Source organism: Lipophrys pholis (genome assembly GCF_963383615.2).
Source record: "Lipophrys pholis genome assembly, chromosome: 10".
Classification (NCBI taxonomy): domain Eukaryota; kingdom Metazoa; phylum Chordata; class Actinopteri; order Blenniiformes; family Blenniidae; genus Lipophrys; species Lipophrys pholis.
Genome location: NC_137640.1, coordinates 22,688,002 through 22,707,114, shown reverse-complemented (window position 1 = coordinate 22,707,114; position 19,113 = coordinate 22,688,002). Strand labels below are relative to the sequence as shown.

At 41.7% G+C, this 19,113-nt stretch overlaps 1 protein-coding gene across 6 annotated transcripts; it reads right to left on the bottom strand.

The window, feature by feature from the left end:
• Positions 1–184: 184 nt before the first annotated feature.
• On the bottom strand, positions 185–13,645 carry LOC308115594 (GRAM domain-containing protein 2B). Of its 6 annotated transcripts, none has more exons than XM_080473176.1 (13): positions 13,425–13,645; positions 4,803–4,979; positions 4,121–4,184; positions 3,901–3,973; positions 3,715–3,818; positions 3,522–3,620; positions 3,325–3,396; positions 3,028–3,096; positions 2,847–2,943; positions 2,535–2,624; positions 2,177–2,276; positions 1,889–1,996; positions 185–1,486 (listed from the first exon to the last, which is right to left on the bottom strand). In XM_080473176.1, the coding sequence occupies exons 1-13, from the start codon at positions 13,514–13,516 to the stop codon at positions 1,468–1,470; spliced, it is 1,164 nt and encodes a 387-aa protein (XP_080329302.1). In that variant the 5' UTR covers positions 13,517–13,645; the 3' UTR covers positions 185–1,467. The 6 variants fall into 6 exon arrangements, with proteins under 6 accessions (XP_080329302.1, XP_080329307.1, XP_080329304.1 ...); XM_080473181.1 differs by having other exon boundaries at positions 2,847–2,946; positions 13,425–13,582; XM_080473178.1 differs by lacking the exon at positions 13,425–13,645 and adding an exon at positions 7,866–8,265.
• Positions 13,646–19,113: the final 5,468 nt, after the last annotated feature.

The following is a 19,113-nucleotide window of genomic DNA, read 5'->3' as shown; positions in this document are numbered from 1 at the left end:
TTTCTTCTCGAATGACACCCGGCGTCTTGGATTGTGACAGGCACAACACATTTTTAGGTTATTTTTAAAGTGCGCTCGCTCACTAGAGCCGTCTTTCACTCACGTTTTAACGTTCTAAACAAATTTTTTTTTCCCTCTTCTTCAAAACATCAAGTTCCACTTAAAAACTGCACACATAGTTAAATTAGATTTTTGCAATGCATAATAATTTGTTGCATATTGAAATATTTTGTTGGGGACCACTTTTTTTTTTTTTTACTATTGAAGAAGTGGACATTATAGCTCACGTGGTTCTAAGCTCTCCTCTCCGAGCGACGAGAGAGAGAATTAATATTAGTCAAGATTTTCGAGGACACGTACATTAGAAATACATTGTTGGTGCTACTTTAAATTACCTGAAAAGTCTCAAAATGCCACGTTGTTCCTGAAGAGGCCTGTATCCTGGTGGACAGCACAACATCAAGATATTGCAACCAGGAAGATTTTAAATCTCCAAAGTGAGAGACGATCCGTACACAAACAAAATGTCTAATCCTCAGTACAGTAGGACATGAAGATCTTGTCTCCAAGTGTGCATTGATGCGTTCCTCCAGCAGAGCGCGGAGGGGAAACGACCTCTGAGCATCGATCATTAAACAGGTTTAAATCATGCCAAAGTCGAGGTAAATAATACTGCAACCATTGCTGATTGGAGAGAGAGAGAGAGAATGAGAAAGGAGAGGACCGTCAGCAAAGCATCAAGCCTCTGTGGGCTGATCCGAAGTTTAACCATTTCCAGCCACCATCATTTCCACCCACAGTTGATGAGGGAAAGAAAAAGGTGAAGACCCACTGGAGGAGGAGTACCCATCGTTTGAAGGCGGGAGACAGATTTCAACACACAGCTGACAGACTGAGGGATGATTAGGAGACGGAAGAAAAGAATTGTCTGTGTACTCATGCAAAAGAAGTGCACAGTGTGCATCTTTGGCTCTGCATAGCACGACTCGTGTCTCTGGTGTGGAGGTGCAACAACAAGCATCCCAGCAGCCCAATACCCACTGTTGTAGCCCTGTTCTGGTAGGAGAGGACAAAAACAAAACAAAAAAAGGAGCTTCGCAGGTGTGGAATGCTGTCGTCCACTTGGCTTGTGTGGCACCTTGCTGTACTGGAGCCGTCTGGATCTGGCTTTGGTTTGGACAACGGCCACGCTGCAACCAGGCAGTGTGTGCATACATTTTGGCTTAGATCTGTGTGACTCAAGTCCTTTTCTTTTTTTTTTGTTTGTTTGTTTACTGCACCGAGAGGAAGTGGATAGCCCTTCAAGTAAACAGGTGGTCTCTGAGATTGCACATGGCGGCCATTCCTCCTCGACGCGTTGGGAGTAAAGAGTCTGAAGTCACAGACCGGCTTGGGTTCTGCGGAGAAGAGGCCCAAATATCTTTTCCATTTCGTGAGTCAACCAATCTCTCCTTCAGTCAACGAGTGTTACGTGTCCTGATGGTACCTGCGAAAACAGACGGAAACAAAGTGAGTGTGGAGTTACATCATCAGACGACATGCCCAAGCATTTAGCAGGAATCCATTCTACACCCATTCCAGGAATTTATTGATATGCCGACTTGTAAAGACAACCCGAGGGCTCATCACACAGAAACTTTATTCAAATATGCTCACGCACCCAGCTGGAACATAGTTTCCAGACCGCACGTTGTACCCAAACCCTTAAGAGCACATTTGAGGTTTTTTTTTTTCTGGACCGGTTGTGAAAATCTACCTCATTTGAAAATTATCCTATGGGGCGCAGGATCTCGTACGGTTCGCTTTGGGAAATTCGCCTTCAACTGGCCAAGCGGTTGTGACGCAGGAAAAGACAAATAACTGAAAACAAAGAAGGAAATCCTCATACCCGCTCTGCAAAGTGAACTCGGGCAGCGCGCCCAGGGACGTCAGCTGCTCCTCCAGAGCCACCAGACGCAGACCAATGTAGCTTGAAGACAACAGCAGCAGCACGACCCTGCAACACCAAGAACAACACGCAGGTCATGTCGGCTGCATTTCTAATAGTGGGAAATGATAAAGGGCATACATATGAAACAGTTTTTTTTTTTGTGGACCACACTGATCGAATCATTTGGATTTAGGAAGGGAAGGCACTAGACGAGAACGACAGGAGTAAAAAGAACGTGCTACTTACAAGATCAAGTAAATGAAGAGTAAAGTGTTGAGTGTGCTGGCCTCTCTCTGAACCAGCAGGGATTTGGCTTTTTCAGTCACATTCCAAACCCACGACCCACCTGAACACAAAGAGGAAAACATTCGCAGCATGAATATCACCAGCGCAGCTGCACGGCGGCTTCTCTGGAAACATTTTATCAATACGTTGTGCAGATGACTGAATAGAATCAAGATGGAAAAAAAAATAAACAAAATAAAATCTATATTGGTAGAATCATCTAGAAAATGATGCTCGATAAGGATGTGCAGCTTCTTTAGGAATTAAGATGTGAAACTTGTGCAACTGCTTAAGGGGAGTCATCATTTCCGGCTCTTACCCGACTCCGACAGGTCCTCTGAAGACGAGCTCTCGCTCTCCTGCATGTGCAGCCTCCCGACGGCGGGGCCATGTCCATTAGGCACTGTGTCTACAGAGTGAGGAAGAGGAGGAGGAGGAAGAGGAGGAGGGGAGTCAGTCTTAGATTTCTATTGGCAGTGAGCAAAGTCGGCTTTCTGTCAAAGAGAATAAATGATCAGCCTGCCTATCGTGCACAAGTCGACCGAGGATGGTCACGCCAACAGTCTTCTGCCCGTCACACACACTCACACACATTAACTACAAAACAAAGAACCGGCGTTGACTTCCTCACCTCGGTGCGGTTTAAGCGGCGGCGGGTCGGGTAAAGACTCGCACTCGGCACCGTCGAACTGGTCGAGGCTTTCATCCAGACTGGACAGGCTGGAGTGCTGCTGACAGACGACAGAAGAACCATCGTCACAAAGCACATTAACAACACTCGAGTTACAGAAGTAATGCAAAATGTCACTTACACCCAGTTTGCCCTTGTCAAAGCTGTTTTCTGCGGAGGAGAAGACGGGGCTACTGTTTGTGCTGCGGTCCTGTAAGGAAGAAGATTTACATTTTGGTTTTTTTTGTTCATTTCTCAGTCTGATCCCATAATGCAGTAACTTTTAAACTCAAAACTGCATTCAGGAGTTATTTCAGAAAATGTTAGCGTCTTTGCGTCTTTACATTATTTGCAATATTAGCCATTTCAACATTCATCACAAGCCTTGCAACACATTACCGGTGTACCACAGTCACAGTGTGTAGCTTGTGACACTCACCTCTAACTGAGGACAGAGTGAACGCAGCAGCTGATAACACGACTCTCTATTGCGCAGTGACACAAAGAGAAACTGAAAAACAAAAAAAAAGGGGGAAAGAAACCATGAATTTTAGGGATTTAGGGAGAAGCCAGAACCTCAAAACACAAGCACCACTTTTAAAACAAGAGTTCAACGTTGCCGCTTGAGGTACTGACCTTCTCTCCTTCTGTGGTGCGAATCGACAAGGCGTTTGGTACCAGCAAAGCGGTGTTCTGCTTCTTCACTATGTGGATGCAGGAAATTGGAACCACTACCTGCAATGAAACGCACATGAACAAACGAGTCCAATCATGCACAGACACACAAAAAAAAAAAAACCTCGCGGCCCACACCCGAGTCGACGCTTACCTTTGTATCCTTGAGCAAAACTGAGGAATAGAAACAGGCATGGATGTCAGTGATGTACAGCCGACCATGATAGGGGACTTCTTTCTGCAGGGCACAGATGTACGCTGGGAAGGAAAAACAAACAAACAGTCAAACACCAACCTTGCATTTCCTTAATGTCACACGGTCCATCTTTGTTTTACCTACCGTGTAGCAAGCCTTCACTCTCAGGAATGTCTGGAAACAATTTGTGGAACGTCTTGTTGTGCTTTATGAAACTCTAAAAAAAAACAAAAAAACAAGTGTGTTCTGTGAGACCTGGAGCAGAAACAAACACGGTGCACTTACATGCGAGTCTCTACTTAGACCAGAGAGACGGAACTTTCCATCGTTTGCTCTCTGGAGGTTTGGGGTTACGTGGACTTACGCTTTGCGTGCCGGTGCCATCCGTCCTCTCAAAGCTCTTCCCGTCGACGTCGAACGTCTGCGACCTGCAGAGATCAAGTGCACAGCTGTCGGTATGATCAAAGCCGCCTAATAAACAAATCAGTTTTTCCATGTGCCTGTACAGGGCAGACCGAATATCTAATGAAAAAATACATTTACGCAATATGAGAAAAGAAAAAAGAAAAAAAAAATAATAATAAAAAAAAAAAAGGGGAATCCAACTGTCAGGGAGTGTGATGTGTGCCCTTCATCTTCGCAGGCACCAAACGTCTACCTCGGATAAATGAATCATGTGAGAAAACAGTCAGCCTACGCGGTGTGTGTGCAGTCATGTGTGTGTCACGACTGAACACCAGCTGAGAGCCCAGTCGGGTCTTGTGATGCACGTTCAGAATAGCTCAAAGTCTCCACTAACATCACCAAACGCATCAAGCGAGATAAAATGACCAGAGGTTGAGCGTTTTTCTGGGAGAAGCTCTTGCATGTAAAAACATTCAAAGAAGTGGATGAATTCATTTAACATACGGTGATCCCTCCGATGACAACCTAATACACATCCAAGATAATTTGGTTAAAGTGCCATCTAAAGCTTTATGTTCCATTTTATAGTCGAAAGTGATGTCATCTTCTATACAAATCCAGTCATTGTCTCTAAATCTTACCTGATGGATACTTGTCTGGTGAGAGTTTTGTGCTGCTGTTGCAGTTCAAGCTGGGCCGCCTCAAGGCTCACTGCTTTCCGAGCCTCCACCTTCCTGAAGCTGCCACTGCTGAAGCTGCTCCGGCTTTTCTTCACTTTGGCTGGCAGAGCGCCACCACTGCTCTCCACTGGGTAGGTACTGGACATGAAGGGAGAGAGAGAGAGAGAGAGAGAAAAAAATCCAGATTTAGAAACAAGGACATATTTTTTTTTTAAACCACTTTCTGTGTGTATGTTGTGACATGTTCATGAGTTGATGCAATGTGTCACAGCCCGAGTACCTTGCAATTGCAACACTTGCAGGAAAACACATTTGACAAAGTATAAAGAACCAACAAGACACTGAACATCTAATACAAAGTACGCTCTCACATGGGGGAAATGGACTAAAAAGGGGACCGAACTCCAAAATGCTGATAAAATAAAACATCACCTGTGAATCTAGCAGCAGATTTAGTGAACAATCTGGCAGACAGTGAGCCTTATCTTTGATGTCTTGGAACCAGTTAGCATTTTCCATGTTAAAACAAAAAAAAAAAAGAGAAGAAAAGAAGAAAAAAAAAGTTTTTTGATGCGTCAGCAGGTGATACAGGCGCATTGCTGACCTGCTTTAAAAACCAGACCTAAGCAGGTTCACGCACTTAAAACTGACAACCCTCAAAAACAAAAAAGCTGAAGTCATAACTCATCATTTTTCAGCCACAAAAGGAAAAGCTCACATAAAGACACTTGATCAACGGAATCAGAAATATACAAATCGGTAGATTTCCATTATACTATTTGGACTTTGAGAGAAGCGACTGAAAAATGAAAAAGCACTTTCAAGGGCAAACTAACTTGAAAAAATAAAGTTCAAACAATAACTTACCTGGCAATTTTAAATCTCCTTGATGTTCGAAAAGTCATATACCTACTGACAGTAGGCATTTCCTATTCTTATCGATGCAAAAAAAAAAAAAGAAAGAAGCAACTTTCTATAAACTAGTCTCCACAGCCCCGACGCATGCAATCAAAACAAAGCAGCTTAAAAAAAAGAAAAAGAGGGACACTTCTCCAAAGTAATTTTCAAATATTTTATCCAAAAGGTTTCTCCAAAAGAGAAAGCTGCTCACCACATCCTGCTTGAGAGAAAAAAAAACTATCTGTTGCTGCGTTGCCCTATGAATGTGCTATTAAAGAGGAAGCCACTTTGTGTAGAGCATGGTGTGACTCTCCGTAGTGAGTGACGTCAAGCTGAACCACTCCTCCAGAGCCAAACAAGCATAAAAGAGCCCAGCATACACACACACACAATCCCTCTCTCCTTTTCACTGCCTCCCTCTCTCATGCATGCACACAGCATGTTAAAGATAATAAGGCCCCGCCCACAAAATCTTCCACGACCAGTGTCTTCATCTCCTCTGGTTCATATTCCTTCCGGAAGGGCAAAAAAAAGAAGAAAAAAGGACCAAAATATAAATCTGTATGCGTCTGATTGAGAAATAAAAAAAATTCTTATGGCGTGCTCAGACTAGTCCATCTGGCGTGATCAAGGAGTGGTGCATTTTCCACACGTCTTAACAGGCAGTAATCTGTGCAACAAGACCGAGGAACACAACCTACAAACGCTTTGTTAAAATACGCCGACGACTTCAATAGCAACCAGCATAAAAAAAACAAAAAAACAACACTTCATGTATATAAAAGTCAACTGTATATAGATCTTATACCAATATTCTATCCACAGAGATATTTAGGGCAAAGGTGAAAGAGAAAAAACATGAAGCGCAGCTTCAGCTGGACCTCTAACCTATAATTAGTGGTGTGCAGCGATGAAAGGCTTCAACCGTTCAAGACAGTTTAGATTATAATCTATGAATGCTTTGAAAGTTTAAGTGTGGCTTTCCCTTTACATTTTATCTAAAGATGTTTGCAAACCTGGGGCAAGTAAGCTACTGAAGCCGACCTTCAAGAGGTAAATCGGCAGCCATATTTGTGCTTTAATATGGAAAACTTTGATTAGGCAGGAGTGGCAGAACTAAAAAAAAATAAATAAAAGACAAATTTCCTCTGATGTTATGAAGTGTTTGACTTTCTCAATAGCTTCACTCAGGTATGACAGTCACCATAAAAAAAAAAAAAAAACATTTACAGAGCTTCCTTTTAAAAAAAAAAAAAAAAAAAAAAAAAACTCAGGTGGTTGCAAGCACTCCTTTTTGAATATCAGACCCTGAAATCTCAACTTCATAAATGTTTAACTCTTTTGTTGAATTACTGCATTACTCTTGGTAAACAGACCATACCAGTCATTTGTAGTCAACTCTGTGGCAGCGTGACCTAATAAACTTCAGACGGGGAAACTTCACCAAAAAAGTCCTTTCCCGGATTACCAATAGAGGTCAAAAGAGGAAACTCCATGTACGTGAGAGCTTGTAAAAGCGTTGAAGGCCATCGCAGTCAAGGGCAGACATCTATGTGTCAATAAACGGTGTAATAAAACCACTATATGAGGAGATAGTAAAGGGGGAAAATAAGATAATGAAATGACCTGTGACCCATATAAGAGTTAGTTAGTGACCATTAAGCTTGTATGTAAGAGGTGACCGCAATGGGTGTGTATGGGATGCAAGTCAGAACGAAAAAAAACGAATAAAATTGAACCGACTTTTTAGATACACGTCTGAAATTTTTAAAAACATTTCATTACTATGCTTCAAAAGACTGCGATGAACATACATGAGGCAAATCCATCTGGGAAATAGATTGTTTCAAAAGAATTTAACATGACATTCAAACTTCTTGGATATAAACGTTTTCAGTTGCGTTAAGCTGGAGCTAATCCCGGCTGACATCAAGCGAGAGGCGTGGTACACGCGCGGTATTAGTTTAAGCAGCAGAAGACAGTGGCAAGAAGAACGGAAGGACATTTCCAAAACATAATTAAAGCATGCGGCTTTTGTTGACAGAATGTTAGTCATAACAGGTTTTTCATATCCTTCTATAAAAGCACTAGTTTAAGAGATATATAAATAAATAAACGCATTACCTTGTAAAATTCACAGAGCTATAAGATCCACCCGCAGCTCCTTGCGGGGTCAAAAAGTCCTTCCCTTTCTCCATGAGCAACGAAAAGTTTCCCTTCTGGTGTTTGAAAACTTGGGAGCCACTGCTGGTCGGCACAGTCGAATGAGAGGATATGCAGCAATTCTCGCACTTCGACCCATCAACAGCCAACTCAAATGGGAGTAAAGGTCTTTTTTACTGCGATTTTTATTCGGAGCACACAAGCGCAAGATAGTGTGAAGCCAGATAAGAGTACAGCCACACACGCACACACGCCAGAATGGAGTGATGGCTGAGCGAAAAGAACAACGTTGGAAAAATAAAAACAGATTGTTTTCTCCCTCACGTGCCCTCCTGAGCCTAGTCTTTTCCAATGCAGTCACAGTTACCCTGTGGGAGGTAGTTTGTATAAATGTGGGTGTTGAGACAACCACTGCCAGGTTATTCTCAGCTTATCATGTCCAACAATGCACATCACCCCACTCTCAATAAAAACAATGGAACAAGGCCAACGTGCATAACAATAGTTCGCTCATAGCCTTTGTGGGGGATTTAAATGAATACCTGTGCTTAAGGTATCCTTGTGGCTTAAAAAGCTTAAAAAAGGTGAAAACGCCACAAAAGAACAGTCAATGTGTTTATTGTTGGGTAAATGCAGGGGACTCTGCTTTTATTCACATACCAGCAAAGAGCTGCTGTTGATCAATAAGTTATATTTACGCCTATGACTCCTACAGCCGGGACACGGTGAAACAGACAAGTCCAACTGCGACTCGTCACACCAGCCCTAATTTAGCCTCCACACACACACACACACACACACACACGAGTCCCCACAGCTCCCATCCAACCGTCACCTGATACCTTCTCCCCGTAAACATATTGGCACAGAAGGGGAGGCCGAGCACAAAAGGAATGGCTGCATTACATAAGATGTTGGCAAAGCCAAAAGGTTTGATTCATATGACAGCTGTGTGGCCTTTAAGGCTCGAAACGTCTGACAAAGTAACTCTTAATTCTGAAAAGACTACTGGATGGAAATGGGATTCATGTTTTACCATTTAACATGGCAATGGACCAGACTGTCATCCTTGAACTGCACTTATTTAAGTACTTAGTCAGTACAACAGACCTCATACACCATTAAAGCAACGTGTGACGCCCCAACAGAAGATCTCCCGGAAGTCTAATTAGTCATACCTCATTACATGTTCCCTCATTTAGGATGCATTTAAGCAGAATGGTCTCTTAGAAAGTATTCAATTACTGGAAACATTGAATACAAAGTACATTTGCAACATAATGACAAAAAAAAGCACGTCTCCTAATTACACTGGCCATATTAAACACACATTACCTGTGATCTTTGACTATGAGTTTTCCCATAAACAGCTCTCTAGACTGTGTTATTGAAGGTGATCTTCACCGATATGGGTTGCACAATGTGAGAGATTCAAGGCCACTTCAGGTAACTTCAACTTTGCTCTCAAGGGAAGCACTCAAGCCTGAATTACTCTCATAAACAAAAACCACAAAGTCAGCTCAATCTCATAGCGTGCATCAAATCGAAATGCAGCTGTGGCTGACGTGGGGACAAATTTCTCCAGTATGGGACATTGCAGTCAGAAAAACAACTCCTTTGGGTAGAGAGAGATGTGTTTTCATTTTCGGTCTTAAGATGAGACTTATGGTCCCTAGGGTCCCACTGCAAACATCAGGAATGTGTCAGAAGGTCTGCAGCACGAGCAAGTTCAAGACAAAACTGCGTCTCAACAGAATGCTTTCCCACGGCAAACACTACTGCTGTAAAAACACAAACCCAAGATTTCCATGAGACGCCTTCCAGCCATCACCCTGAGGTCAATTACGCTAATGCAGTTTGTGCGAGAGGGCCATCTTCTGGACAACCACAGATAATTTGTTATCCAGTCAAAAGCAATCTGTTTGAAGGCTATAGCCCCGTCTTCTTCATGGGCTTTGACAATCAAAAGTATTGATTTGTCAGCAAATTTTACATCTTAAAACTTCCCAGCCGTTTCATTAATATTGATTTTTAAACCCAAACTATAACACGACTGCACGCATATGTTGGTCAGGTTTAAAAAGGGCAGGGAAATGAGCCAGTGATCATGGCGAAAAACGACACGTAATCCGTGGCGCCCTGCCAGACCCCAGTCTGCACTAAAACTGCATGTGTGTGTGTGCCAAGTGGAACAGAGAGTGCGTCTGTCCACATGTGCGAGTGTGCTCGAGTGGGAAGTCATGCGGCTCTGTACTCGCAGCATCTCTCGCCACTTCCTTCGTGCAAACTGGGCACAGACACACAGAGGGTCTTTCTTTGAGGTGATGGAGGAGTCTCAGCGACCGGGCATGTGGAGTCGAGAGGAACGGCGTCCTGATCAAGGCTGGATAAATCTACCTGAATTACAGGAAAAAATATATAAAGAGTAGGCCTCGCTACTGCATTGAGCAAGGGGGTCAGACTTAATCTGCAGTCAATGTTTCATTGATCTCTGCTTGCTAGAACAGCACACTGTTGACGAGAGCCTTCTTACATGATTATTTTATGGACAGAGACTAATATAAGGATTCGAAACTCCGTAACAAAAACAAGTCTGTTTCAAGATTTAAAAAAAAACAAAAAAACAATGGTTTTGAAACTGAACGGTTCCTCTAAAAATTACTTTGGTGACACAGTGAAAGAGAAAAATCAATGGACACTGATGTCACAGATCACTAACATCTGGCTGAATATCCCCAGCTCGCACCTTCTGATATACTTTGGAAATCACTGCACCAAATACTTTCAACTGGATTCTTTGAATATCACAAAGTAAATAAGGTTTTGGGGCTTTTTAAATTTTTTATGAATATTATTCACAGGTTTTAACTGAGCGAAGACTTACCAACAACATTCACCACAGAAGATTGAAATTTAAATGCAAAAATCAGGTAAAAAAAAAAAGGATGGTGCTTATTCTGTTACTTTATTCTATGCCAAGCTTACCAAGGCAATATTGCCAAAGCTTGCTTGCTTTATGTCTTTCTAGAAGAGACTTATAAAAGAATTTTAAAAAAAAAAGAAAAAGAAAGGGTTGAGCTGTAATCTTTTATGACTGTAGACAGGACATTCTATTGATAAAAGCACAATACTATATGTCCCTGTGAAGATTAAAGCTAAGCAGAACACTGACAAGCCACAATTTGTGCTTCGAGTTAAGCCTGCATCGTCTGTGTAAAATTAGAATAATCTATTGGAAGTAAATACATGAGATTCACCAGGCCACTGTGAATACCTTTCCTTTTCACTGTGACAAGAGGAGTGAAGAGGCCATTAGCGCGAGGCTGACAGAGGCGACACATACCTTTAACTGTCACCCGCTGGCGAGTTCACAACCCCTCATTAGGAGATAAACAGTCCTGCAGATGTGGGTAAAAGCCTTCAACTTGGTTACCACCCCCCCCGTGTCTGCATCACATCTCATAATTTAGACCTACACAGATTTTGCTGGCCACAGCAGCAAGGACGCTCCGTTCTTGGGGCATCTTCATGGAGCCAAAAGGACGGCTGCAGAGGTGCCCCACCCAGCCTATTCTAAGCTTCTTTAACTCTACAAGCTCTGTACTTATACCGTCTTGGTCTTCACAGTTGAAAGGTAAATTATTATTTTACGAGCCTTGTTAAATTACAAGCAAAATATCACATGGGGTTTCAAGTAAAGTAGGCCCAGAACAGTCAATTTGTTTTTATTTCACTTAAAGGTTTTAGTTAAATGGTCATGACTTTCATTCTGAAAATACACATTCATAAATAATAGAATAAGGTGGAGAGGGTGGCATTCCCTGGATGCTGTGTTTACATAGGCGTTTTTGATCACTGAAGCCGAGCATTGTCACAAGTATTTGTGTGTGTTGTGGAAACTGATAATCAACCCCATGCCATATTACTGACACGCCATAACCATACTGATAACCAGCAGGAACCCCTCGACGGGCAGTGCTCTTGTTCTTCAGCTAAAGACTATCTATGGTGAAAGGCAAAGCTCAGAGGACGACGAGTACTAAGAGGGAGATACTATGTGCATTTATATAACACCACAGACCGACCACCTGTGGTCAACTCATGGAAGCTATAAATAGTCTTTTCCAAGAAAACATAGAGGTACTCATCTCATGTTGGATTGGTGTACCCGTTACCCTGGGGTCCAGAGGGAAAGACAACATATGTTTGCGGTACTTAAAAGTGCGTGTGATTGTTTAATCTGCATCTCTCCTAAAAGCAACTATCCTGAAAGTCAACTTGACTGCATTACTCAATCATAAACACAAATGGCTGCCAAGCTGAGCCACTGAGGTCAGTCAATGAAGTCATGATTACTGATCAAGAGGCAGAAGTGGGATTAAGAACAATCCAGACCTGGACCAAGCGTCCCTGTCCCACTTCTTATACTGTTTATTTACACCAATTGGAACAGATTACCTAACTAATACTAAAGTGACACGTAACACAATAAGTCAGTGTATCTTCACGTCAAGATGCAGCGACAGACCAAAATATTTCATCTTCCAACCATGTTCAAATCATCATCAGAACCACAAACTTGAAACAAGTGAAAATGAAAAGGCACATAAATCATTTCCCTTTAAAGAAAGACCTCAATTACATAAAAGGCACACATTTCCTCTGGTAACATGTATGGTGTATGTATATGTATACATACAAACACACCAATGACATTTCAAAGGCAAAACAGGTTATGTCTTTATGTATTTGGCTGGGAAAAGTGGTAACCATTTAATATTGTTCTGTAAAGGACAAATTAAGCAAACTAGGTTAAAATTTCACAAGCCAAGTGTCTGTCATGCCCATTACTAAGAAAATACCAAACTCAGTTATTGAAAATGTCTGACATATAATCTTTTTTTTTTTTTTTTTGCTATGTGAAAACACCTGTCTACTACAAGACACAATTCCCAAAATTTTGACAAGTAAAAACACGTGTAAAACCTGGGGAATGATGTCTTGTAGTCGACATGTCCTTCTTTTAACACAATAAATGGGATCAAGTGTTGAAGCCAACAGCTCATTAAAGGGCTGACGAAATACCGAGTCCCAAGTTCATACATAGCGGAGATACTGTTTATTTTTGTTGCAGGCGAATGCACTTGTAAAATATAAATAAAATATGCCAGTGTTAAGCCTTTTTTTTATTTTAATTTTCTTATTATATAACACAGCTTTAATAAGGAGTAGAGTAAGAACTGTGTCATTTTAAATGCCAACACATCTCCAGTCAGGCAGAAGGCTAGCATGCTAGCATTGTGGGTCCACAAACCCGAGAGCCCAGCTCGGCGGACTTTTCAGTTATTCTTTACAAAAAGGCGTGCCGTTTCCATTAAATAATAGGGTAACACGATCCAGTAGATTGCTGCCGGGGTTAAAGTAATCAAAATAAGCGACGTTAATATCCACCAGCACGGCTGTGGAGGATGATGCTCGCCGGCAGATAGCGGCTCGGCTAGCCGGGCTCACTCCGCTTACCTCTCTCTCATGAAGTGCTTTATTCTGACGATGGCCTTCTCGTCGATCTTCCGGAGGAAGGTTTTCAACCTCTCTCGTTTGTTCTCAAGCATTCTCCCCTCTGCCAGTGGCGGTCGATTCGTGTGGAAACGACGCTCCACGCCAAGCTCCAGCGTTGCTGCTTCAGCCCTGCCTCTGCTATCTTTTTCACCCCACTCACTTCATCCACGGCTGATTAGGATAATGAGCTTAAATCGGACCAAGTCAGACAGCCAATCGGAAGCGGCGACGGGTCGTCAAACAATGGTCATGTCAGACCAGCTGTCCAATCACAATGAGGTAGTTGGCTTATGCGGACCGCCCATTACCTTATATGGTAGCTGGGCGGCCCCTTCCTTGAGTCATATAAAAGGTTGACTGTGTGTAGGTGTGTTGTTTGTGTGTAGCCTTATCAATCAATAATGTGCATGTGTTTAAACGTTTCACGTGTGGACACGCATACACACACACACACACACACACACACACTGAGCCGAATCCTTGAAATCCTGTCCTCGGGCATTTGGGTGGGGCAAATAGCTAACGGAGATTTTTCACAGACTAGTCATCCACAGAGACATTAATGACATTGTCATTCATGTCACTCATGGTATCACATATGACAATATTTACCTCACTTTAAAAATGAAGTCTTCAATCTCAATGATCACTAACGGGATCTGCCTTTAAACAGCACAAGCTCCGTTAAAATAAAATACGTTGAGATGATCAGGTTGTAAAGGTGCAAAAGCTTAGCTGCTGAACTCCTCCTGATCAAAAACATTTAGAGTAATAATAACATATTTTACTGTGATAGACTGGCAACCAGTTCAGGGTGTATCCTGTCTTTTCTGTCTGTCTGTCTGTCTGTCTGTCTGTCTGTCTGTCTGTCTGTCTTATTTCCAGCACTCCACAACTCCATGTTGGATAGCACAGCATTGACGATGGATGGATGGATGGATGGATGGATGGATGGATGGATGGATGGATGGATGGATGGATGGATGGATGGATGGATGGATGGATAAGATATTTAAAGTTGTACAAAACTCATGCAACAGAACAGAAAAAGCAATCAAGGCAGGGGGAAATCTATGATCTGCTATCAAAAAAATTATACCTCAAATTGTAAAAACCCATTTGATATGGCAGTGAAGTGTTACTTTTCGGCAAAACACTGTATTTCTCTGGTTTTTCTTTTTTTTTTAACACTTTTTTTTGGTTATCATAAACAATCTTGGGGGTTATAGAGAAGTATACATGCCAAATTCAGTTGGCAGCAACAATATATGAGGAAAATTCCACTGTATATTTATCAAATATGGTTAGCTTTAACCAAGCTAGAGAAAGGGATGTTGCTAAAACACAAAGCTGTTATTCTAAAATTGTACATCTATGCTACACAATCTCCCATTAATAGACCCTTCAAATGCAACATTCTGTATGGAGTTGCTAAAGTGTCTCACATTAGAAAAAAAGGCCACGACTACGGCAGCAAATGGAAATGCTACACACCTGTAACAATCACCAGACTAATACCATTAAGCGCATAGTTAGACTGTTGACAATGTCACCATGTAATCACACTGAATTGCCATTTGTCTTAGTTGTGACTGTTGTATGTTTTATAAAGATAGTCGGCCAAGGCTTGCATTGTTGCTGATAAATTAAATGGGGTTTGAACTATTTCATTCACACAAGGCTTCTTTTTAATGGCCATGAGACAGTTCCACAAAACTGTTTAAAAGTTGATATGTGACCGTGGGGGAACAATGGATAACAAGGATTATGAGCATATCTTGTTTTGCTGTCAGAAGCTGAAATTCAACCGTTGATATCCAAATGTTCCGTTTTTCTGACAAACTTCACATCTTCAGATTTTTTGAAATAATTACACTCAAAATGTAGATCTAAAAAAACTCAGACCACTTTCTCAATTAAAACATTGACAGAGACCTTGTGCAGACACACACACACACACACACACACACACACACACACACACACACACACACACACACACACACACACACACACACACACACACACACACACACACACACACACACACACACACAACAAAGGGTGAGGTGTTAGATTTGAGGATTTCAGACATCGGTTAAAAAATCTTATCAGTGAAAGTCATCACTTCCCTCACAAGGCAGCTCAGACGCAATCACAATACGGAGAATAGAGGAGGCAGTGTACTGCCTCATGACACAGAAAACACGCCACCCTCACACAATCTGGCCTACGACAGACAGCCCCCGGTCTTCCCTCACTTCTCCTCTGCCATAAAAACAGGCGGATGCAGAGGAGGAAATCACGCTGTACGAGGAAGCACGTATCGCAATGAGGAGGTGGAGATGCAGCGTAGGCAATAATAGGCCTTTCTTACTCATCAGTTAAAGCTGAATTCTCAATTACGTGAGAGAAGGGCCAAATAAAAAAGCAACCTCATCAATTTTTTTGGTTGATGCAGTTTGACAAATTACAACCTCGCAATCATACATAAAATTTATTCATACAACAATCCTCAGACCTTGAGATATATTCTTGCTCTGCAGATGACCCCATACAATCATGGCGATAAGTGAACAGAAGAATCATCTTGCACAGGGGTCTATTTTTAGAGATTGAATGAGAAAAAATGAATACTAAAGTAGACCCATGTCACACTTAAGATTAATTTGCAAATCACCGAAAAATTTTGTTTTAGTTTAATTTAGTTAATTTTAATCTGTCATGTTGTTGCATGAGATAATAGTATCTAAACCCAGATATAGTTTCTAAGTAGGCAAAAAGGAAATAGAAAAGCCTCAAGGCCCCAACCAAACAGTTGAAATTGTGTTTCAAAACAACTGTATTTGAAAAAGAGACTTTTTTGCATTTCTTTCACAAATATATTCCAAATTACACAACAAACAAGACAAACGCTAAACGACAGTGTTTGTTTATTGTTCAAAGGGCTTTTAGTAAAGTAAGACCACACATTTTGCTAATATTGACACTTACTCAACCATGCATTCATATTTGTCAATGATTTCAAAGCATCTCCTCTGAGCCCATGAGTCACATTTTAATGAAACATAAAATATGATTTCACAGGCGACAGACATTTCACAATATTGTTTCCCCCATTTCTGGCTTTTGTAACATTATCCTCTCACTTTGTTAAAAAGCAAAATCACTGCCGAATCAGGAAGCTTCAACTGACTGTGGCTACAGGGTAATTATAAGGCTTCGATGTTAAATGTATAAACACAATAGCTTAGGATTTGTTCAGAAAAAAACCCATTGTGGGTTATTCTGTGAGGCAATTTACAATTTGCACAACCTGTACACTAGATATACTTTTAATTATAGGTTGCCATACGTGATTTCACACAAGAAGAGAATGTGATGTTTTTCCTTGGAGTTTGCCTGTTATCATGGTAGAGATAGCCAGGTTATCAGCCCCTGGACTAAACAATAACCTTGAGAGGGTAGCAACACCTTGGCCTGGAAAATGGGGACTGTGACGCACAAACAGCTGCAACTACGCACGTTATATCACAGGTGCAGAGAAATGATCTGCTGAGAAATACTTACTAGGCAGGATAGAAAAGGGCATCACATGCTACGCTATACACCAACTACTGTATACCCTGAGGGAATAGCTGATATTGTCCCAGTATTGTGCTTCTATAACACTGCAGTATGACTGCAACTGCTGGTCGATCAGGAATTTTTATTTATTTATTATCGGGCAATTAAATTAGCCAGCTATGTTCACACTAATGCATAGCTGACATGGTTTTTTGAAAGAATCTTTCAGAAGGAATGACACACCATTTGAAAATGGGATTTCTGAGGAATTTCCACATTAGATGGACAGACACAGCTTTTGTGTTGGGACATGAAAATTCCCCGTTCCATGACTAAAGCATCATGTGGGATAGAGTGAGACAAATAAAGTTATCAACAGCAACTGACCATCATGCAGGGTAAAATGTGACCATGTTGAATATGATAGCCAGGGATTTTCAGTGTTTGCTTTGATTTGTCCCCCATCCCAAAGAATATCTGAACATTGTTGCACAGTTTACTGAAAATAAGTAATTCATTACAGTTACTAGTTTCTGTAAAGTGGTCTCATTACTTTTTTAATTGACAATAAAACAATGAGTTATTTTCCATTGCTTGTTTTTCAGGTCGGCTTATCTAATGGGCTGTTTACCTAATTGGGCCATCTTTTTGGGAAAATGCTTCTTTGCATTTAACCCTTCCTATGAATAGTTTACCTTAACTTGGAGCAGCGGGCTGTCATTGTGCAGTTCCCGGGAGCTGGTCGGGGTCAGAGTGGTGATCTGTCAGCTATAGGATTAAAACCTGGAAACTTCTTATCCTAAATCAATCACTCAAAGCATTTAGGCCAGGGGTGTCAAACATAAGGCCCATTGGCCAGAAGCGGCATGCAAGAGGTTCTAATCTGGCCTCCAAACAAATCATGAAAATTCCAAAGAAAAGGTTGATTGGAAAATAAAACCCCAACACATATGGGCACACAATGCAACGCTTTGGTCCGTTTGACACCTGACATCACCATGCGTTTCGAGTGATCTCATCACATGTGGCGAGCCCAAAAGACAAGTGTAAACAGGCACCAAAGTGCTTTCACTCAGAGTGCTTCCCGAGGTGGTCTGTGATGCATCTGACCACATAGGCTTGGTTGTGTGAACATCATGTGTCACCAATGCGTTCCGGCACAGTGGCGTAGCAGGAAAGTACATCATATGCAATACGGAAACAGTCAGTGCGCGCCGTATTTTCATTTGAAGGAGTCATATTATTCAGCTTTTCAACGCTTTCACATGGGTCTCGTTGGTTCAAAAACATTGTATTCGAAGTCTATTGCTCCAAGTCCAGCTTTTCCTTGATTTTCCTCCATTTGAATAATGGATCAAATGAGCTACATTCAGAATCTGCTGTGTCTGTGTGTGCTGGACTGGCTCCGCCCACACATGCTCATCTTGGGAAGAGGAGGAAGTACTTCTTCTCATGGTGCCATGTGAACAGAGCAGAGCTGCCTAATTGTGGGAGGGTCAAAGGGAGGGCCTACCTTGACTGGGATTGGTTAAACCCCTGATGACACTATATGAAGTTTGATTTCTGATTCGCTCGTTGGACCACACACTTCTTAAAAATTGAAACAAGCCAAGGAGAGAGATGAGAGACTTTCTTCACTTCTGGGGCATCATTCCCAGACATGGGGATGATTATTACTGTTGAAAAACCATTAGAAAGCGAATTTTACACAAAATGATCCCTATAAGAGGGGGGATTCAGTCTTTCCAATTTTCCAAAGAAACTAAAGAAATAACTGCATGCTGAAACTTTTGACCTTTTAGCGGAAGTGACACAGAGGTAGTAATTCAATCCGAACTGAAAGGATTAGTTTGAAACACATGATATGGACAAGCCAGGTGTGAAAGGGCCCTTAGAGCTAAGCTGAGATATTGGTGACGCTGGCGTGAAAGCGACCTTGCGACGAGCAAACCAGCATTCACCTCAAAGTCATATTGTCAGGCTGAGTTTGTTAAAACATACATGATGGCTTTATGTTGAGATTGTAGTAGTTTCGATACTAATTGTTTGGTTTTGTGAAAATATAGACATCTTCACCGTGTAT

Bases quoted from the DNA above. Each gene is read 5' to 3' on its own strand.
- LOC308115594 (XM_080473181.1), bottom strand. From the start codon at position 13,516: ATGCTTGAGAACAAACGAGAGAGGTTGAAAACCTTCCTCCGGAAGATC. The intron at 3,819-3,900 runs GTAGGTAAAACA...TTTCCTTCCCAG, and splicing joins GAGTGAAGGCTTGCTACACG to CGTACATCTGTGCCCTGCAG. The intron at 2,947-3,027 runs GTAAGTGACATT...GTCGTCTGTCAG, and splicing joins TTGACAAGGGCAAACTGGGT to CAGCACTCCAGCCTGTCCAG.